The sequence below is a fragment of the Aulonocara sp. 'chitande type north' Nkhata Bay genome, linkage group LG5, assembly GCF_057382095.1.
Source record: "Aulonocara sp. 'chitande type north' Nkhata Bay isolate Kocher_YH1m ecotype deep benthic linkage group LG5, A_spYH_male_GT1.1, whole genome shotgun sequence".
NCBI classification, from domain to species: Eukaryota; Metazoa; Chordata; class Actinopteri; order Cichliformes; family Cichlidae; genus Aulonocara; species Aulonocara sp. 'chitande type north' Nkhata Bay.
In genome coordinates, this window is record NC_141348.1 from 2,499,274 (window position 1) to 2,522,306 (window position 23,033).

Genomic DNA, 23,033 nt, shown 5'->3' on the forward strand with positions numbered 1-23,033 from the left:
TGGTTGGCACGTCTGGCTCTGTTCTTCCGTGGTTTCCATCCTACATAATGTCAGGAGTTTTAGTGTGTATGCAAAGCAGATCATGTCTGAATGTACAGAGCTGCTATATGGAGTTCCTCGAGGCTCCGTGCTGGGACCTATTCTGTTTTTAATATACATTCTTCCTTTAGGCCAGATAATACAGCAGTTTATTGATATTTCTTCTTTTTGCTAAAGATATTTAGCTATACTGCTCATTTAAGGCTTCTGAAGTTCACAAACTCTGCATTTTGACTGCTTAACAAATATTAGGCAATGGTTGAACAACAGCTATTTACAGCTAAACCGAGACAAAACTGAAACTTTGATTATTGCACCGGGCAGAGCAATGTCTGACATTAAACACCACCTGGGTGATTCGGGTCTCTTGCAGAAGCGTAGCCTTAGAAATTTAGATGTTACTTTTGACGAAGCTTCCTTGACTTAAAATGGAGTAAGAACCTTCTTTTTTCATTTGTCTGTTTACTTGTTTAAAACAAGAAAGGGCTGGCTCATCTCCAGGTTGTCCAAAACTCGAGGGTACTGACCCGCTCAGATGAACTCATGGAACAGCCTGATGGAGGTGGCTGGGGAGAGGGAGGTCTGGGATTCTCTGCCTAGGCTGCTGCCGCTGTGACCAGGCCCCAGGTCAGGCCCCAGGTAAATGTAAGAAAATGCATGGATGGATTTTCAGCTATGTAACTTCTATTTGTTTTAAATTATTCATAAATTAAACCCAACATTAAAAAGTGTAGTGTGGAAATGACACACCAACAGCGTTTACAGTTGCACACAGCTGCCCTCTTTGTAGCACACACACACTTGAGGTCCCAGCACATCTTTTATAGGGGCGCCATGGTGAGATGATTGCTCCACCCCTCCCCTCCCCTGCAACTGAGCCACAAACCACACCCGCCGCATGTAGGGAATTGATTGTAAGAAATAAATGAACACACCTGACACGGTTTGGCTAAAGCTCAGGCGGTAGAGCAGGTCACTTAGTAATTAGAAGGTCGATGGTTCAGTCCTCGTCTGCTCCTCGTCTAAGTTAGATAGAAGGCGCTTGTGTGAATCAGGCAAGTTTTGTCACGTGCGATATAAGAACCTCCATTTAGCATTTATAAAATAATAAATTTGCTTAATTTAGATTAGGCTTGTTATATCTTCATTATAGGTCACTCATTCCAACCCTGCCATGCAGCCGCACAGCTTTGTTCAAGTGTCGAATTATTTTAAACATTACATAGTGAAGGTTTGAAAGATGGCAGCTGAGGGGCTCATGTGAAGGTGTTTGTTGACAGTATAGCAACAAAACCATAAATAAGATCCAACCCAGAGCAGCAGGGCCTCTAACAGCCAACTGTTATTAGTTTTATACTCTGCCTGCGAACAAGCCACTGCATCCGTAAACTGTTTAGTATTGAATTACGTTAATACAGCTGCAGATATTAGTATTAGACTCCTTGATGTTAATGCAAAGCCACAGGGCTGCTTAGATCTGTTTGACAGAGCAAACAACCATTTTTTTCATGGTAAATATACGTACGCAGAAACTTTCAACCTCCTGATTTTATCAGGGGGTTTGTTGCACGAATAGAAAAACTGTAAAGAGGCAACAGCTGACTTTTATAGAAGACAACTTTCCTGACAAACATCCCACAGCTGCAGCAGAAGTCACGCTTAGAATTAGAGGAATGTTGGTCTGTCCTTGACTGTGTGCAAACAATGAACATGGACTGACATTGTGGTTCTGTGAGCTACCTTTTGAAGTATTGATACATATTTAGAAGACACGGTAGTTTTATGGAGTTAACAATGTTATTATTATAACAGTGTGCATGCACTGGATGGCTGGCTTTGCAAAGGATCTTCACTGTGATGTGAATATGTACTTAATGTAAAAATAGAACAGCTGGTTGTGTTTTAAAAAACTATCCAACCACTTCATTAGAACTAAGTTAAACTGGCAAGTTGTGAACAATACAATGTACTTGCATTTGTATAACTTTTTTCTAGTCTCACTCAAAGCGCTTTAGACCACAACCTACCAGAATAATTAAACCTAAGATGCATGTCTGGGGACTGTGGGAGGCAAAGCACACAGTGGGCTTCTTTGTATGTTGGCTGGAGGTCTGTTTTTCATTTTATCATAAACAATGCAACTAATGATTAATGTACAAAGACCATTCAGATGTCTGATGCATTGAGTTTTTCCTTTCCAGTCACCTTTCTCACTCACTATGTGTTAATAGACCTCTCTGCATTGAATCATATCTGTTATTAACCTCTGTCTCTCTTCCACAGCATGTCTTTATCCTGTCTTCCTTCTCTCACCCCAACCGGTCGCAGCAGATGGCCCCGCCCCTCCCTGAGCCTGGTTCTGCCAGAGGTTTCTTCCTGTTAAAAGTGCTTGCTCATAGGGGGTCATATGATTGTTGGGTTTTTCTCTGTATCTATGGAACGCCTTGAGGCGACTTTTGTTGTGATTTGGCGCTATATAAATAAAATTGAATTGAATTGAATTGAATAGATGTAATTACTACTGTGTTTAAATATTTTCTATGTAAAATAAAGGAAAACCTACGAGTATCCTACTGCTCAATTATTATGTGTTTGTTAATTTTTTTGCAAATTTGTGGAAAAGTGGAAATGTGTCTGATGCCGAGTTGAACAAACACACACGGAAACACATACCAGACAATATATTCCTCAACTTTGTGTGCAAGTTACAGAACATCTGTGACAGGAGAGCTAAAGTCAGAGTTAATGCCGTCTGAGACGAGTGTCTGGTTGTAAAACATTCTTTTAAGTATTATAGGCTCAAATGTAAACATGAACTTACAACGAGACAGACGGCCTCTCTGTTTGTGAAATGTGAACCACCTACTCTGACCTCATTAATAAACATAGAATTTAAAATGACATTACTATTATATACTATTTATACCACTTTTGTTACATTTTACTCTACTACATGCTTTTAAGTTTTGGGGACAGACATAGTCTGACAGTATAAACTCCTCACATGTTAATTATAGTGCACCACTTCACAACAACGGTTGCTTCAAGCTGCTATTGTAAGATATAGGCCCTCGTGTAGTGTATCTCTAGCATCTCCAGGGTAGAGAGAGTGTAGCGTCGTGTAGACTGGCAAACAGTCCAGTCCCATCCTGCCAAGACTGGCTGTTGGGAATGAGGTTAAATTTATGGTCCCACAAATGTGTCCGTCTGTGTAGACTTTTTGGTTGGACCGAGGCGGAGAGAGGTTTTCACCCATCCAAGATGTTCTTCCATGCAGTCCTCCAATATAATGTTCACTGGGAACAAAAAAACTTCAATGATAAAAAAACTACAGTATGAAAATCACAAAGAGTGGTTGCACGGTCACTTTTTCACTTTTTACCACTGGTTTCACTTGAACGCTTTGCATGCTATTTCAAGACCTGCACCGACTGTTACTGTGATGAAACACATCCCAGTCTTTCCCAACCAAGACTAGGAAGGTCCAGCAGCTGCTTCAAGAGAGGAACATCAAGTCTGGTGTCAAGGCCCTCTACAGCATGGCATGGACCAACCTAAAGAGAGGCACTAAAAGGCTAAGAGGGACTACAAGAAGAGGACTGCGGAGCATCTACAATAAAGATACCCAGGAGACCATCAGCTGGTGAACTCCACATTTTAAAAGATTCCTCACATCCCATCATAGTTTGTTCCAGGCTGGAGAACAGTTTCTATCTGAGAGCCATCAGGGCATTACTCACCACCTAGCACCATATATAATAGTTGATATTATGTACAATAATGCCACACATGTGTGTTTTCATGCAATAGTGTTATATGCCACATGCAATGGTGTATTGTGTGAATGACTATCACCATAAGGAAGGCACCTACTCTCGTTACATTTCATGTATTTATGATCACAATAAGGTTAAATTCAAATTCAAGTGTTATAGTTTTGCTCTCCTTTGTGGCCGGCTGACAGAGCGACAACAGCACAAGCAAGAGTGGCCACAGACCGGTTGTAACACTGCCTCCCTCTGAGAACAGCGCTCGCTGCAGGCAGACGACCGTGCTCTCTGTGCTCGACCATAGAACCAGCTTTAGGGTGGCGTCCCCAGAAAGGAAGGCCTCTGGGTCTCGACGTAGACCGCTGCCCTCACAATATGGATCAGTGGCAGAAAAGGGATCAATGTAATCGATCGATAGTTGACGGATGTTAGACAATCAGACTGCCAAGGATCATCAATATGAAGAAGCATTTGGGGACAGTAAGCAGGAATGTAGATAGACAGACAAAGACAAAACACAAACTATGACTGGCTTTTTCAGTTGCCTCGTGTCTGCCACAGTAGGTGCCTCAATCTTTCTTCTATAACGTGGCAAAAACATGTGGTGGGTGACAGTAGAATATGTGGTAGAGCTCTCACACTGCATTTCATTAGATTTCACAGGTATGCATAACTGAGTGTATATTTACAAAATTCAGTTCACGGTATATATCATTTTCTGCTTTTATCATTCGCCATGTAAACAGAAGCTGGGTGGTCCTTCCTAAAACAAGCAGCCAACCAACCTTGCTGAGTTTTTAGTGATGTGAAGGCAGAAAGAGTAACAAAACCTAACGAAAATAAAAGGAAATAGTATTTACATGAATCTGCAGCTTGATGCATGGTGTACGATATGTAGCCATGAGTTCTTTGGTCTCTGCACAGACACTTTATTTTAGACGTGTCTAATTTGGCACCATATGTGGTTTTTTTCATCGGGGAGTAGTTTAAAGCACTACAGGTGCTCTCGCGAGAGTAACTGTCAGCTCCATGTTTACAAGCGGTATTTATTAGGAGCAGTCTCCCCCTACTGTCAGTGCTTTACGGTCTAACCGACCGAGTGTGTCCGTAAACTCGCCGCTGCTTTAATGCGCTACTATCGACATTTTCACAGCCTCTGCTTTTCTTCGGGGTAATTATCGCTGCCCAGGCAGAGCAAGGAACGAAAGAAAGCAGGCACCAAGTCGTCGCCTCGGGTTCTCTTCGAAGGAATAGGCGGGTAAGACCGAAAAACTGAAGCTATTATTATTCAGCGAGCCACTTGACAGCTGACACGAAGAGGCAGCGCTATATTAAAACCATAACAATGAAGCATTTCTGCGCTCTGTGTGCGTCTTTGATTTCTGACACCGAGGAAGCTGCTCTCAAACTCGAGCAATAAGTCACCAGTATTTGTGTTGCACGACTGACGTTATTCCGTTTAATCGTTGCTACATCAAAGGTGGTCATGGTTACAGGCCTTTTCTTTTTTCTTTTTGCTCCACAACACCGGTACCGGGTTAGACTGTGCGCTGTAGATGCGGTTCTCCGGCACGGGCAGAGCGCCAGGCCAAACTCAGTGTTACATACTGGCACTTTAAGGCTCCCGTGTCTGTAAGCAGAACTACAGAGCTCGGGAAACATGGCAGGATACCATCCGGGCTCATATTGTGGCAAATATGTAAGAGATTTTAGTAAAATTCTACTGTAACTTTGTTTGGTTTGCAGAACCGTGTCTGTAAAGGTGCGTCTGTGCAGGTATGATGGTGTTTTTAGAAAATTGCTGATACAAAATGCTTCTTTTTCTTTGCATTAAATGTACACCTTTCTAACAGTACAACATTTGAACCAGTGGCAGTGTTGTTGCTTGATAATTTTATTCCCTTTTAGCAAATGTATTTGACAGCATTAGATTCGTATGTGGTCAAAGCAGTGGCTGAAACAGCAGCACTGGTCAAACAGGCTCCGTGCGCTTCAGAAAATAGTCACGACTTCTGATCTGTTGATTTGCATTTATGGGCACAGATTAATCCGTTATCTGATGAACAACTACAGAGACCACAGTTCCGGTCATACATGTGACAGATGTTTACATTTCACATATATTATTCTGTAATACACTATTAGTACGTTTTTAAATGGATTATTATTAATACACACTAAAAAGAACTTGTTTAGATTTAAGTACAGTAAGTTCTCATTTAGGTTTAAGCATTAAAATACTTGGCTAAGTTTAAAAATCATGCACTGTTTTAAAGTTTCTTTCCAGGGTGTTTCATGCACATCCAAAGAGTTTATAAGTCATGCTGACAGTAACAAATTCGTGTTTTTCTTCAGATTTCAAGGCTGTTTCTCCCCATTCAAAACTGGTTGTGGTATGATGGCAGAAACTAAACAGGGACAGATGTTGATCTTGTGACCAACAGAGGCCCAGACTGACCGTCATATTATTGCCATAATCAGTCATGAGAAGTTTCGATTAGGAGGTAAAATTAGTCAAGCTAGCTGCCTGCTAGAAATTGTGTTCATATAAGAAGCTGATTATTTACTCCCCCTGTTATCATTTTCTCCTTACAATGTGATGCTAAATTATAAGAGGCTACATGACTTTTTCAAGATCTCTGCATAATGTGATTTGCTTGGCTAACGGCCGTGCTGGAGGATTTGGATAAACATGATGTGATAGGCTGATCCTGCACTAATGCACTGAAGCTTCCACAAGTTGAATTTCTTTCAGCTTTAAGCAAAAATCTATAGATCCATAATTCAGATTGGTAACATGTGCCGGCAGCACATTGAAAGTGGAAGAGAAGCGAGAGCACTAAAGCCTGAAACCAAGCCAGTCCTGCCTTAATGAATGATATCTGCAGTTAAAAACAAAGCAACCATTTTCTCCTGCCTCTCTGTATCTGCAGGTCTCGGTAGCTTGAATGTATTTCTTTTCCAAGTCATAACAGTAAAAGCTATTTTGGCAGCAGACAGCACTCAGTCCTTATACAATGTCAGGGGGATGATTGCCAAAGTTTAATCAGCGCTGCAGGTTTTACTGAATGTGTTCATTTAATAAAACTTGCATGTGCGTGCAGTTTTATCACACAAGTTAATATCTGTAAGTGATTCTGGCTCTGCACATTTCTGGATCCAAACTCTGGTTGCTCTGCTGCTTTGCTGCTTTGGCGAGCATAGAGGATTCAAGACGATTATTTTCACTTTAATTTGTTCCTATTATTCCAGCCTGTTATTTTGCACTCAAGTTAGAAATCTTTACAGGTAATAATAAGGTGAGTTTCTAGCTCGTGTCCCAGCACCTACACTGTACTCAGGCTGCACTCTTGCTTAAACCAAACTGAAGATTTCTTTATCTCTGGTAGCTGTGAGAAAGATAAACACTGCTGTGAAAGACAGTTATTTAATGCAAGTGGATTTATATTTCATTTGAGTGGGTGACTTGAGTGGAGTGTCACTATCCCCACTTTTGGGGTAGAAACAAAGCTGAACTTTAGAGCATGCTTTTGTTCGTGGAGCATCAGGCTGTGCAGCCGTGTTGCTAGTTTCCTTTTGTTTGCTCATCATTAAATTTTGAATGTATGAATTATTATAAAACTATTAATATATAATTATTAGTACGTTATTTCCAGTTGTTCCAGTTTTTGTATTCAACAGACGATGCTTGTGCACTATGTTAAATACTAATTCTTGTCTTTTGTGTAATTTAATTTAATAAAAAGAATACTTTTATGATTTTACCCCTTTTTAGACTTATTATCAGAGCTAATACTGTGTATTTTTTGCACATTGTGACTTGCTTTGTTTTCGTAAATCTCTTTGAAGTCATTTATCTGTGGAACAAAAAAGGCCTATAGCTGTCACTTAATAAATATTCATCTGGTGAAGTATTTTGATATCATATTTATTTTTTAAGCAGAAGGGTTATGTTCTCATTGTAGCATTTATCTTGAAGCGCTACTGTTTATTGTTAACATATTAAAAACCGGGTTTGCCAGTAACCTGTACAGCCTGCGTGTGTGTGCCGAGTGTGGAGACAGGAAAATGCAGCTTCCTGTGGGAGGGGACGACGCTGTGATAGATACTGTGCAGCCATCTTCGGGAGCAGGGATGTCTTTTAATCATAAAAACCACAACATTAGGACATAAAGAGTCATACTTTTGTATGTACAGTTGTGGTCAAAAGTTTACATACACTTGTAAAGAATATAATATAATGGCTCTACCGAGTGTCCCGTTATTTCTAAAACTCTAATTTTTCTCTGATAGAGTGATTGGAACAGATACTTCTTTGTCACAAAAAACATTCATGAAGTTTGGTTCTTTTATGACTTTATTATGGGTTAACAGAAAAAAGTGATCACATCTGCTGGGTCAAAAATATACATACAGCAGTGCTAATATTTGGTTACATGTCCCTTAGCCATTTTCACTTCAATTAGGCGCTTTTGGTAGCCATCCACAAGCTTCTGGTTGAATCTTTGACCACTCCTCTTGACAGAATTAGTGCAGTTCAGTTAAATTTGATGGCTTTCTGACATGGACTTGTTTCTTCAGCATTGTCCACATGTTTTCAATGGGGTTTAAGTCAGGACTTTGGGAAGGCCATTCTAAAACCCTTATTCTAGCCTGACTTAGCCATTCCTTTACCACTTTTGATGTGTGTTTGGGATCATTGTCCTGTTGGAACACCCAACTGTGCCCAAGACCCAACCTTCGTGCTGATGATTTTAGGTTATGTTGAAGAATGTGAAGGTAATCCTCCTTCTTCATTGTCCCATTTACTCTCTGTAAAGCACCAGTTCCATTGGCAGCAAAACAGCCCCACAGCATAATACTCCCACCACCATGCTTGATTGTAGGCATGGTGTTCTTGGGGTTAAAGGCCTCACCTTTTCTCCTCCAAACATATTGCTGGGCATTGTGGCCAAAAAGCTCGATTTTTGTTTTGTCTGACCACAGAACTTTCCACCAGAAGGTCTTATCTTTGTCCATGTGATCAGCAGCAAACTTCAGTCGAACCTTAAGGTGCCGCTTTTGGAACTAGGGCTTCCTTCTTGCACGGCAGCCTCTCAGTCCATGGAGATGCAAAACACGTATGACTGTGGACAATAACACCTGTGTTCCAGCAGCTTCTAATTCTTGGCAGATCTGCTTTTTGGTGATTCTTGGTTGACTCTTCACCCTCCTGACCAATTTTCTCTCAGCAGCAGGTGATAGCTTGCGTTTTCTTCCTGATCTTGGCAGTGACGAAACAGTGCCATGCACTTTATACTTACAAACAATTGTTTGCACTGTTGCTCTTGGGACATGCAGCTGCTTTGAAATGGCCCCAAGTGACTTTCCTGACTTGTTCAAGTTAATAATTCGCTTTTTCAGATCCATGCTAAGCTCCTTTGACTTTCCCATTGTAGCGTTTGTGGGCGTTTGTATCCAATGAGCCCTATTTAACTGGTCTAAGAGAAGTCAGCAGCTGTAGTCACTCATAATCACTCACAAGAAGTTAAGAGGCCATGCTATGAAGCTCAGTTCACTGACAACTTTGTAAGTCACCAAAATTGCTAATTCATGTTGCTGTATGTATATTTTTGACCCAGCAAATGTGATCACTTTTTTCTGTTAACCCATAATAAAGTCATTAAAGAACCAAACTTCATGAATGTTTTTTGTGACAAAGAAGTATCTGTTCCAATCACTCTATCAGAGGAAAATCAGAGTTTTAGAAATAACGGGACACTCGGTAGAGCCATTATATTATATTCTTTACAAGTGTATGTAAACTTTTGACCACAACTGTAACTAGCAGGCGATTTCTGCCAGGCCTGCAGGGCTTTTTCAGAACCTTCTCTCTGTATTTTGTGGTCATGTGAACAAAATTGTGTCACGATGCAGATTTTGGCGACCCTTACGTTACATGCAGGCAGTGAACGTTTAAGATGACACGGAAGAGAAACACAAACGATTAAATGGTTATGATATATGCAAAAGTATAAAGATTCGTAATATAGATCTTAATAACTGCTCTATGTGTGAAAAAACAACTATTTGTTATCATACTGTAGCATCAGGCCAATCAGACTGCTGGGTTATTGATCTGGTCTGTTAAGCAGCAGAGGGGGTTGGCTAGGGTTGGTGTCACTACTGGTAGCATCATGTGATACATGGACCCTACAGATGTTGCACAGTCATTTCATTTTTGGATGCTTCTCTCAGTTCAGCCCTGCGACAGTGTCAGTGCCAACAGCCTCATCATTGCCTCCTGCAGCTGACACACAACTTCACACACAACTGCTGCAGACAGAGAGCTCCTCCCCCCTGACAGCTGATGTAGTTAACATGCTTAACACTTAAACTCAGAGCTCAGTAAAACTCTCATTTCAACTGAAATATTAAACTATTATCAAAAATGTTAACCTAGCTGCCATGCATATGAGCATTAGCTGTGCAGAGCAGAGGGGAGGCTGCAGCTGAGCTGAACAGAGTGTGGAGAGCTAATCAGAGCAAATACAGAGTGAAATCTGGAGCAGGCGACAGTTGTAGGCTGAAGAGCTGCAGCTTGAGGTGGAGCAGAGTGAACGGGGGGGGGGGGGGGGGCAGGTTGAGGCAACTTGAACTTTTCTGTTTTTACAATAACGCACTGATATTTTCCGAGGTGTCACTTCTTTGCCGTTACTTCTGTTGTTGTGGGATGGGGTCAAATTTCCCCCCTGTGCTACAGAAAATGGTATCAACCATTGAGTGTTTTCCTGGGGATTTGCAGTAGCGGTTTTTGATACGGGCGACATGGGCGGTTGCCTGGGGTGGCATCGTGGTGCGGGGCAGCATCACAGGCATCAGCAAAAAAAAATTGCTCATACTCATGCTGCCCCGACATCAGGCAGCGCATATTGGGAATGGCAGAGGCACCGATCGGTTTTCTATCGCCCATTTGCTGGGAGTAAGGGCGCCCTCCGTTTGCGAGGTGCGCCTGCTGCTTGCGGCACAGGGAGGAGAGGGCGGGGCGGCGGGGGATTCTCTGACCGGCTGGAGCAGCGTCTAATAACCAACTCGCCAAATAAAACAAAATAAAAACAAAACAACAAACACGAAAACACCAGACATGATACAGACTTATAATTTGCACCGATGTTTTTTCGAAATTCTATACGAGAAAAGTGAGCGCGAGAGCCCTCGGTGCGCCTGCTCGCTGCCGAAGTCAAAGTAAACTTTATTGTCATCTCCGCTACAGTCCAGTATATAGAGAGACGACGAGGCTCCAGTTACAGCAGTGCAAGTAAACAAACAATAAATATAAGAAGAGTAAGAAGATAAATATACACTTTAGGACTCGTGGTAAAGGATCAATAACAATTTAAAATGTATAATTTACAGTTTGATGATTTAAAGTCTCACACACAACCCGTCGAAAGGGGAGGGGCCGGCTGCTTCCAAGTAGAGCACATTTCATTCATAATGTTGTAAATTATGTATTCATGATTTGAATCCTGGGTTGTGTGAAATCCCAGAAATTAGGGTTGCTCAATTAATCGAATTTTAATCACGATTACGATCTGGGCTTTCAACGATCATTAAAAATGACTGAGCCGATTATTAGCCCCTCCCTCATTTATCCGCGACACCTTAAAGGCCGTCTGTGAAAATATTGTCGGGCATAAACCGTCCGTGGCGCAAAAAAGGTTTGAGACCGCTGATTAAGAGGACCCGAGGGAAGCTCGGAAAGCTAAGCAGAAGTTATTTGGAGAGGAGAGTGACTGCCGTTGGTTGAAAAGAGAGGTAAAAAAAAACTTCAGTGGTGTTGCACACTATTTTATATTATTTTTTAAAGTCATTGTTAACCCTTTAAAGCCGGTCAGAGCAGCACGCTCCGTTTTGTGTAACTATTGTTAAATCCCTGTAGAACCTGAACCGTGTAAGCTAGCGCAATAATTTGTTTGCATATGAAACCGGAGGAGTTGTACTTACATCTGATGCCATCAGCTTGTCCTCAGTCACGGTTTCGTTCCACATATAGCTTTGCAAAAATTGCATAAAAAGCTCTTGCAGGAACAAAAACATAATATTCCAGAAACACGCTTTGCCGTTCCTATCAGCTGTTCGTAACACTTCCCACAGTGAAATGATGCACATGCTGTTTTCTTTGCAAATTTGCATCATAGGATTGTTTTTTGTTTTTCCTGCAGTATATAAAAATTGCTGTATCTCCAAAATAAAACTATGAAGACACTCAAAATAAATTTCCTGTGGTGGGAAACTATTTTTTGCAACTTTATTGTATTTAAAGTTTTGAGGGATAAACCTCTTAAATTTCTCCAAGTAGAAATATATGTAAACAAAACAAAAGCGATTTTCTATTTTTTTTGTAGTTTATTGCACTTTTTTGCAATTTATGTAATTACTATGGACTTAATGCATACATATTATTAAAATATGGGCTATAACAGTTGTATTGATGTATAGCAACTTGAAATGCTCCCACAAATGGCACTACAGCATGTAAAAAAAAAATAATATAAGCTCTGGCGGACTTGGTTCTATAGTAGGTCTTAAAGGGTTAAATAAATATCGTCAAATAATCGTGATCTCAATTTCAGTGAAAAATAATCGTGATTATCATTTTTGCCATAATCGAGCAGCCCTACCAGAAATACACCTTAGACTAAGTGAATCTGTGAACTAAGGTGTTGGTCTATTAGGTTATGTTGTGGTGATCCCTGAGTTGGGGGATGGGTGTTCATACTGGAGTGCAAAATTAAAACCAATGGAAGATGGACAAGAAAAGTTCAAAGCCATCAGGTCCTCAGTTTAGAAAAAAGAGAAAAGAAGAGGAGGAGAAACGAGCAAAAGATGCAGGTAAGCAGATGTGTCATTGGATAATGGCAGGTCATCCTGAAACTATCAGAATCAGAATACTTTATTAATCCCTAAGGAAATTATGTGGGTTACAGTTGCTCCAAAAATAAATGGTAAAAATAGTAACAGTAACAGACTAAACTCCAAATATTATGTTACAGATTTTAATATTAATTAGTCATTGTCAGTTGTTGATTTGTCCTGTTCTCATTGTATGACGAATTATGATGGCTGTTTGGTAGCTCTTTGCATACAATGCATACTCTCTCTCTTTTCATATGTGTGTGTGTGTGTGTGTGTGTGTGTGTGTGTGTGTGTGTGTGTGTGTGTGTGTGTGTGTGTGTCTCTGGCGAAATTCAGTATGGTTCCGACAACAGTTTTATGTTAATGTATAATCCTTGATGTGTTTTGTGTGTGTGTGTGTGTGTGTGTGTGTGGGGGGGGGGGGGGGGGGGGGGGGGTGCCAGAGGGAGTGTTTGCCCGGGGCGCCAAACAGGCTAGGACCGCCACTGGGTGTTTGCACTGAGTTTGGATTTCTGGTATTGTGACACCCCTGCAGTGCCACACATGTACCACAGAACATCTAGATCCTGTTTACAGTTGCTAATATGCTTCGATAGAGCAAAATGAATATTATCTTTGACTAACTAGTAAAGTGTCAGATTTCATACAGCAAAGACACTTATGAGATTGTGTTTACGCGTTTAAACAGTGGTGCACTCACTATGAATAGCCACAGCCATGACTAACAGTTGCACATAGGAGCATTTCTATACATACACCATTGTAAGTGGAAAGTCAGTGCACCTGTTTCTGTGGTGGTAGAGATGTGGGGACAACAATCATGTAAGTGTGGCTTAAATAACACCAAATGATGGACGTACACACGAGGAACAGGCATTTGATTAAAAATCAGTGCCCTGCAACTCCTCTGAGCTGACCTGGTGACATACTTGTATCACTTTTTAAATAAAATAAGTCGAGCACAGATGTTGCACCCTGGACTGGTCGCTGGTCTGACCACACTAAGGATGAACATGCACAATCACCACGAGCTGTATAACTAAGTGTACTGGTTGAGTAATCGCTTGTTTTCTCATTTTTATCATCTTTTCTCCTCGTCCTCCATCTGTGCACTGGAGACTCTTCAGTCTGATTATATTTTTTTCATAAATTGATTTAATTATTTTCAGCATTCCTCAATCATATCAGGGCTGATTTATTTATTGATTTTAATTGATATTAGGTTCCTCCTCCAGTGTTTTATCCTGAGAGTCATGAGCCATAACTTGAACCCACCCCCAGTGAAACCAATCCTTCTGTCAACCTTATGCACAAATTCCTCGGTCTAATTTGAGAGGTGACACACGTTCTCCCCGCCCATGGCCTGGCCCCACTCTCACTGTGTTTCTCTACCCTTCTTCACCCCACTGGAACCAATCTTTCCACCATCACTTTTTTATCTTTGTTTTTTCCGTCCCTGGTCTTCACAAATAATTTCAAGGTGCTGATGTGGTGGAGCGATATTTCAGCGAGTATAATTGCAGAATTGATATTTGATCTGTTTCGGTGTAAAATCATCCCAGCTCACTGTATTGTTCAGTCCTCCTGAAATTCCACAGTGGAACAAAAGGAAGTAACTGAGCTGCGCTCAAAGCACTTTGCACTACACATCATAGTCACATGACCACGCACATATTCATTTTTTGTATCTAATATTGACACATGCACACTCACAGTGGGATGGATGTGTAGGACAAAACCTGGGCTTCAGGATGTAGAAAGGAGGAGCTAGGAATTGTACTACAGACCTTGTGATCTGTGGACAAACCAGATGTGGTTGTGGAGGTAGATGGTCCACGGTGTGCACTGTGTCGCAGTTGTTACTTGATTGGGTTAGTACTCCATCGTCCCACCACAATTCAAAGACATTAATTTGATCTTCTGATTCTAAACTGGTCATTCTGTATGTGTTACCCTGTGGTGGACTGGCAACCAGTCCAAGGTGTGCCCCATGTTTTGTCCAGTGACAGCTGCACAAACCTGAGTAGAACGAATAATTAAGAAAATGGATGAAGAAACTTACAACTCCAAAGTTCTGTACGTGATAGGAGCGACACAAAACAGCGATTACTAGTTAGCATCCAAATTCTAGAGGAAACTATTGTGTCTGTGTTAAACTACAGGAAGCAATGAACACTGAAGCCGACATACTGGGTATAGAGCTGGAGTCAGGACATTTCTATACTGCACAGCATGCTGAGATGTTTCCAGCTAATAGTTCTCTGAAAACCACAAATTTTGTGTTAATTTTAATATTGTATGCCTGTTGAACTGTTATCATCAATCATTTTCATAGATACAATTAAAGAAATGGAAACAAATGACATTCTTTTTGTAACCGTCTGCTTGTAGCGTGGTGCCTAAAATACAATTTAAACGCAGTGATGGGAATAACGGCGTTACAGGTAACGGCGTTACCTTTTTCAGTGACGAGTAATCTAACTAATTACTATTTCTATTGTTACAACGGCGTTACAGTTACTAACAATAAAATGCGGTCCGGTCGCGTTACAGATTTTCAACAAACAGTTTTGTATTGTGTGTCAGAACAATGAGGCGACTGCTGTCTCCAGGTAGAAACAGCAGTGATACACCTGCTGCTGTCAGACCTGCAGGTCTCAGGCTGTGATGTTTCCTTTATAGTGGACAGAAATTATTTTTTTGCAGTGGCACAAATAATTTGTGGCATCTTATTGAAGAACAGATGATTGTTCTATAAATAGTTTGAAATGGTTATTTAAAAAAATCAAGGTAAAAGGTAAATGGATGCAAATAACTTTGTTGTTTGCAAAACTTGTGCATGTGGTTTTAAAATTGACAATTTATATTTGCATTTAAAGTTATGAAATATGATTCAATAAACATGTTTGTGGTTGTTACAGTAAAAATAGAACTTTTTCTACTCGGATTTTATGTTTTCTGTCTGATTTTAGATCAATTGTGTTAATACAGTTTGTCAAAATGAAAACATGACTGTAAATTCAGACATGTGAGGTTGTGCTGAAAAGGATGGTACCAAACAAGACAAAGTAAATCATTTTTAACGGCGAAATGTGGAGGAAACATCAAAAGTAGTTAAAAATGGCCAGTTACAACCTGGACCCCAGAGGGTTAAACGTTTTTTTAAAGTAACGCAATAGTTACTTTTTAAGTAATTAATTACTTTTCAAGTAATTAATTACTTTTAGAATCTTGTAACTCAGTTACTAACTCAGTTACTTTTTTTGAAGAAGTAACTAGTAACTAGAATTCAAAGTAACTTGCCCAACACTGTTTAAATGTGATTTCTTGCAGTTTTCTGCTATCTTTAAACACAACATTCAGCCTCTCATGTTAGGTGATTTTTTTACACCTGAAATATTTGTAGATCTGTGAGTCGTCTGAAGGGTTTGCTAGATTGTTTGGAGGATGTTAAGAGGAACCCAGGAGGGATTTTTGACTCTAATGTTTGATAAACAGATCAATGCTGTAATCAAGTCCAGTTTCTTTCATCTTCTTGCTAAAGTGAAGCCATTTCTCTGTTTCAGAGACTTTGACAGAGCTGTTCATGCCTTCATTTCATCTCTCCTCGACTCTCTGTAATAGTCTTTACTCTGGTGTTAGCCTGTCATCAGTTAGCCGACTGTAGCTGGTCCAAAACGCTGCAGCACAGTTACTAACTGGGAGGTGAGACCACATATCTCCCATACTGGCATCCTTACACTGGCTGCCAGTTAGTTTTTGAATTAATTTTACGATTTTATTATTTGTTTTTGAGGCGTTGCACGGGTTAGCACCCTCATACCTTTCTGATCTGTTGAATTGGTACGCTCCTGCAAGATCACTGAGGTCTGCGGACCAAAGCTCAGAGGAGACCGAGCCTTTGCTGTGACTGCTCCTTCACATCAGGACCTCCCCAACACTTTCAAACCCGTCTTACAAACCCACTTTTATTCTTTGGCTTTTAAATCACAATCAGTTGGTACTGCTTGTATTGGTCTTATTTCTCACTCAAATCTTCTAATTTTATGATTCTTGTTTCCTAACTTTTGCCATGTCTTCCTATGTTTTTGTCTCTGTTGATTATCTTAAATGTACAGCACCTTGGTCAATGTGCTATATGAATAAATTTGACTTAACACACGCAACCTTGTGACCCTGACACGTTTTATGTTTACTTTAGTAAAACTCACAGTATCGCATAACCCCATTAGAGCACTTTGCTGTCAGACTTGTCTTACTTGTGGCTCCTGGGTTTTAAAAAGTAAAACGGGAGGCAGAGCTTTCAGAGTCTCTTCTGCAGAAACCAGCTGCCAGTCGGGATTCGAGAGACATCCATCCTCTCTACTTTCATACTTAACACTTCCCTTTTTGCTAAAGCATATAGTTGGGTTGGATCAGGTGACCCTGAATCCTCCCTTAGTGATGCTGCAATAGGTCCAGGCTGCAGAGGACTGTGCACTAGTGTTTCTTATTCACTCACTATGTGTTTATACACCATTCTGCATTTATTCATTAGTTATTATTGATCTCTTTCTGTCTTCCACGCTGCGTCTTTCGTTCTGTCTTCCTCCCTTCACCCCAGACCGGTCACGGCAGTCTGGTCTGGTTTCTCAGAGCTTTTCTTCCTCCTCACTAAGTTCTTGCTCAGAGGGGATCGACTGATTGTTGGGGTTCTCTCTGCATTATTATTGGGCCTTTACCTTGCAGTATAAAGTGCCCTGAGGTGACTGTTGTTGTGATTTTGGTGTTTTATGTATAAAATTGAAATGAATAATTGTGCTGCAGTGGCTGGACACAGTTGACACACCAGTCAGGCTGGAGACAGAAACTTAGACTGTAAGGAATAGAGGATAACTGTCACACAGGAGGAGTAGTGGGGCGATACTTGAGTGCACGAATACTATTTCTGAGCACTCTTCCTCAGTATAAAGAATGTATTTTTGCATTGTCACCGTTCACTTGTCACCTGCAGTAAAAGGTGCAGGACTGCATCAGTTACACAGAAACCACCAAAAAATGAGGCCTGGGCTCAAAATGCTACCATTGTATCACTGTTAGCACTTTAAATGAAAGCATTTGTTGAAACTGTTACCGTACACGATGTGTTGACACAATTTTATAATAATTAAACATTAATACGACAAACTAGCTAAATTTAATGTCAAGCTCTAGGTTAGCTCAAGTCATTTGGCACCAGGTGAACTGACCCGGGTGAGCGGTAGAGGTTGCCAGGTTTCCATTTTTGCAATATGAAGCAAAATAAAAAGTCTTTGAGTTTATTAAACTTAATGTTCTCTGACCTTTAGAAACCCAAATCCTCTTTCTAATTCCACAATCTCCTGTATGTTATTTTCACAAATGTTTAAAGTTTCTAGCTGTGAGGAGATGCATTTCTAGTATAAACCCAGAGCCCCACTAATCCATGAGACGGTGTGGCATTTACTAGGGTTTTACTTTGATGCCTTTTTATAGTGGCCGTGTGACCAAACACCTGTCTCAGCCTTTGTGGCTTAGCTATGAGGGTCTTCAAATGTCTGTGTGGAGACAGAAAATAACTTTCCCTCCATCACAGTGGAAACTTGGTGTGACTGAGCTGGAAAGACACGAGGAACACGTGTAAGTTTGAAAACACAGACTTTAGCCGTGATCCTGCAGGAGGACTTACTGTCCTACAATAAAGAATAAAAATGTAAAAAAAGATTGTATAATCTACAGTAAAAATAACATTGTTGACCCTCTAGAGTTGATGGATACACATATCACTTACTCATTTAAGTCAAACTACCATTTTCTAATTTGTGTTGAAGTCACATTCAATGCAGGAAGAAACCATAAAAATATTTTTTAAGGACAGAGTAGAAGAAACTATGACTTCACTCTCGTATCAGTGGAAAAAAGCACCTCAGTAGCCAATCACAAGATTATATGGGAACATTTGGTGGCTCTGGAAAAAAAGGGGACGTTGTGGGAGTGGCTTCAAAATCAATAACGGTGATTTTAATAGTGAGTCTTTAGATTAGTGTGTTTAGAGTGCATAGTTATTGTGTCATGTAGTCATTGTTTGCTAAATTTGTATTTAATTGCTTGAAATTTCCAATTTGTATTTGCATTTCAAATGATGAAACTGATTAAATGTATCTTTGGGTTTCACAGCAAACAATCTCTTCGGTTTTTCTGTGATTTATTAATACAGCATATAGCGATAAATTTTAACATCTTTTAAACACTTGTATTTTTCCAATTATCATACAGAACATTCGTATTATTTTACAGATAGCCACATCCCCACAAATCATAAAGACAGATAACACCAAGACAAGAAGAGAGAAAAGAAAACAGGGGTGCACCTCTCAGTTTTTACAGGCCTGTTCAAGGACAGACAGAAACATTCAAGGTTCCCGTTCCAGACCAGGTGGATTGTTGTCGTATGTTAACAGAGGCTCCCATGTTGTGTGGAATTTGCTGATGGATCCGTGGAGAGTACATCTGATTTTTCAGCTTGACATTTTGCATAACATCCCTTATCCAGTGGTGATGTGATGGAGCAGTAGTAGGCTTTTAAATAAAATCAGGCGTCTCGCTAATAATGACAAAAAGGCAATGACCAGAAACAGAAGTCGCTATACCAGAGAAACAACCAAAAATTGCCACCAAGGCGAGATGTTATAGGCACAGGCTTTAGAGATGACTTCAAAACATGATGACCAGAAAAGAGCAATTTTCAGACAGGACCAAAACATATGAAGGGACGTAGCTGGAGTCTGTTTACATCTAACACACGATGGGTCAATGTTTGGAAATATTGTCGCTAGTTTAGCTTTTGAGTAACCTGTGTAACACTTTGAATTGTATTTAGGAGTGTCTTGAACATAGAAGACGAGTGGACCCTGGAATGTTTAGATCTTTCCAGAGATCTAACCGGTCTGGTGATGGTTTACATCATTGAAAATAAATAATTGATTCTTGGCAAGACCATCTGCTACTGGTTTGATGAAAGCTGCAGACAGTGAGGGGCGAGCGGGCATCGCTGCCTGGTGCCCTCTGGAGACTGAAGCTGGAGGATGTTTGGTCATTTGTTCTGAAACAAGCTGTTGGGGGATTATTTAATATTTTTAACCAGTTTATCAAAGAGTTTTTTCTGCATTTAGAGACAATATTGTGTTTTTTACTGGATGAGTAGTCTATTAAATTAATCTACGTGTATTTGTTGATGAGGGCCTACCTTTAATGAAACCAGTTGGTCAGGATGAGTTAAGAGGGGGGTTATCTTCTCTAATCTCTCTGAGAGAGCTTTGCAGATTATTTTATGGTCAACATTCGTGGGAAACACAGGGTGTTTGCTGGTTTTAGCAGGAGACTAATGTTGGCAGAATTCATATTTGATGGTAGTCTGCTGTTTTCCTTGATTTCCTGCAATGGTCTGTGGAGTACTGGTGCCAGAATCGTCCAGAATTCTTTGTAGAATTATGTTGGAAATCCATCTGGACCTTATTATTGGGCAGACTTATCAGAGCTTCCTGGAGTTCGCAGGTCATGAACTCACGATTGCACTGGACATGCTCTGGAGTGAGGCTTGCTCTTATCTTTGAGATGATGTTCCCAGTTCCTGATAACAGTGCTAAAGATTCTCTCTGTCATGACTTGAGCAATTTGAGGTGCATGAGCCTCCTTTCAGGAGAGACTCACTTATATGCCTGTGCTTAATCCAGCTATTAAGCGGCTGTACCTCAGGTGGTAGAGCAGGCCACCGACTACCCGAAAGGTTGGTGTTTCAATCCAGTCTGCGTGCCGAATATCCTGGGAGATGATCGTAACCTCATGTTGCTCTCTGACACACCCATTGGAGTGTGAATGTTTAACTTTATTATGACACTCCTTGCAGGTCCAGGGTTTGCAGGTTTTATTAAGTGTACAAATAAACTTATCATTATTAAATATTTTATTTTGTTCCATTTAGCACCTTGAGTAAACCTTTGTTGTGATTTAGTGCTATATAAATAAAAACTTGTTAAAAAGAAAATAAGTTCATATGGTTGAAATCTCTGGATTCTGCCAGACCTGTAGTGCTTTTTCAAAATTTTCATTCAGCATTTACTGGTAATCCAGATTTTGGTGACCATTAAGTCACGTACAAGTGACACATGTTGAATGTGACACATGAAAATGAAGTTTTGTTCCAACATATATTCACATATATGCTGAGATCATATAGTGAGAGGTGGTGGACTAGTTTGTAATAAAACAGCTGTTTCTAAGGCTACGTCCACACGCACACGGGTATTTTTGAAAACACAGATTTTTCTATGTTTGATCTTTTCGTCCACACGTAAACGGCGTCTTGGGTCACTGAAAATGGAGATTTTTAAAACTTAGTTTTTGCGTTTACGTGTGGACGAGGAAAACTGAGATTTAGTCGCGCAATGTCAAAGGCGTGCACCGTTTTTGACCTCACGCTGTGCTCACGTTATTGTTTACATGAGATTAATTTCTACAATGGTGGACAGAGACAAAATACTGTTGCTGTTAATCTGTCTGCAGTTTTTAAACACTGACACACACACAGTTACTGTCCCTCCATTTAGAAAGGCAGAGGCGCACGTGGCTTCTACATTCAACACAGACGCTCTCACAACTCAAATCCCAATGTCGATTTTGAATAAATTGAATTTGTAAAAAATTAAATGTATGTATGCTGTATGCATTTTGTTCATTATTAAGTTGCGAGTCTACACAACAGCCAAGCTTCTGTCTTTAGTTATTAACATTTGAAATGCACGTGTGGACGTAGCCTAAATATCTTATTTTATTGCATTCTTATTTTGATTCTGTTGTGTGTCAGCTGTATCCGGGGAGGTGAAAGAGTTCCCCCTCATGTCAAAAGCGAGTCACTCCTCACTTCCCTGACACTTGATTTGAATGACTGCATCTTGTTTTTCACATACTAATGTGGACTACTCTTTATTGAAATAAACTGTGTCTGTTAGTCGACCTATTAGCACAGAAACCCACCAAACCCAAGCAGCATCATTACAGTTACAGGTCTTCTTATCCTAGAGCTGTGAAATATTTTAATGTTTGCTACCAACTAAGTGTAATTACATTCAGTCCTTCACCAAAAACATGATATACTCTTCTTAGTAAATTGATATTCACCACCTAGACATATTTATCCTGCAAATGTTAGTCTCTATTAAACATAAGCAGATTTGAATGATTAGCTTTTTAATCTGCAGTAACAGAACAAAAAGCTGTTTATGCTGGTGAAGCTCGGACTCTGTCAGACTGCTGTTGTCTCGGTGTTGAATATTTAATAAGTCTTTTCTCAGAAACCGCAGCAGGTCACGTCGACGCTGGCCATGCTGCACACTGATAAACTACACCAGGACGTGCACACGCACTGAGAAAGTCTCACATAGATTCACTAGTTGCTAAAGATAGAGCATTCAATCCACCCTTGAGATGATTATTTATTTTATTGCATATGATTCTATTGGCTGTTCGGGGTTGTCTGTCCTATCCAATCTTAAATCCACACTGGTGAAACTTTCATACTTCTGTCTTTTCTCGTCTCATCTCTCCCTCCCTGATTCTGCCTGTTCTCCGTCCTCGCCTGTACTGTAATCACATTACTCTCTCTCTGTCTTCTCTGTAGATCTGAGCGTACACAGAGCATACCCTGCCATCCTTGTCTGATGAAAGAGTCACGACATCTGCTTCAGATACACAGACCATATTCGCATACAAAGATGCAGCCCACTGTGGTTCTTCTCTTCTCCTCGATCTTCCTCCTGGCTTTCATCATCCCATTCTGCTTCTCCCAGAACGAGGGAGACCTGGTTGTTCAGACACGTACCGGTCGAGTTCGAGGCATCCGCCAGCTGGTGCCGGATCAGAGCTACATAACTGCTTTTCTGGGCATCCCCTTTGCTGAGCCCCCACTGGGGAACCGCCGTTTCCGTCCTCCAGAACCCAAACGTCCGTGGACTGGAGTGATCGAGGCCAAGGAATACCCCAACGCGTGCTATCAGTATGTGGACACAGCATTCCCAGGCTTCCAGGGCAGTGAGATGTGGAATCCTAACAGAGACATGAATGAGGACTGCCTCTACCTCAATGTCTGGGTGCCCTCCTCGCCCAGACCTCACAACCTCACTGTCATGGTGTGGATCTATGGTGGAGGTACTTAAGAATTCACAAACCATACTGGGAATATCACTCCAATTGTCATTGGAGCACTGGGTTAGCCGTTCCTGATATATTACATTAGAAAATTCCTCGTCTGTCAGATTATTTTTTATGTAGAAG

At 40.6% G+C, this 23,033-nt stretch overlaps 1 protein-coding gene across 1 annotated transcript in view; it reads left to right on the plus strand.

Annotated features, from left to right (window-relative positions):
* The first annotated feature begins 4,863 nt into the window (after positions 1–4,863).
* Positions 4,864–23,033, plus strand: part of ache (acetylcholinesterase (Yt blood group)) — a 31,192-nt gene continuing 13,022 nt past the window's right edge. Inside the window, exons 1-2 of the mRNA XM_086290949.1 lie at positions 4,864–5,067; positions 22,381–22,907. Of these exons, the coding sequence (XP_086147075.1) occupies positions 22,421–22,907 (487 nt within the window). The 5' untranslated portion in view covers positions 4,864–5,067; positions 22,381–22,420. The remainder of the gene's footprint in view (positions 5,068–22,380; positions 22,908–23,033) is intronic.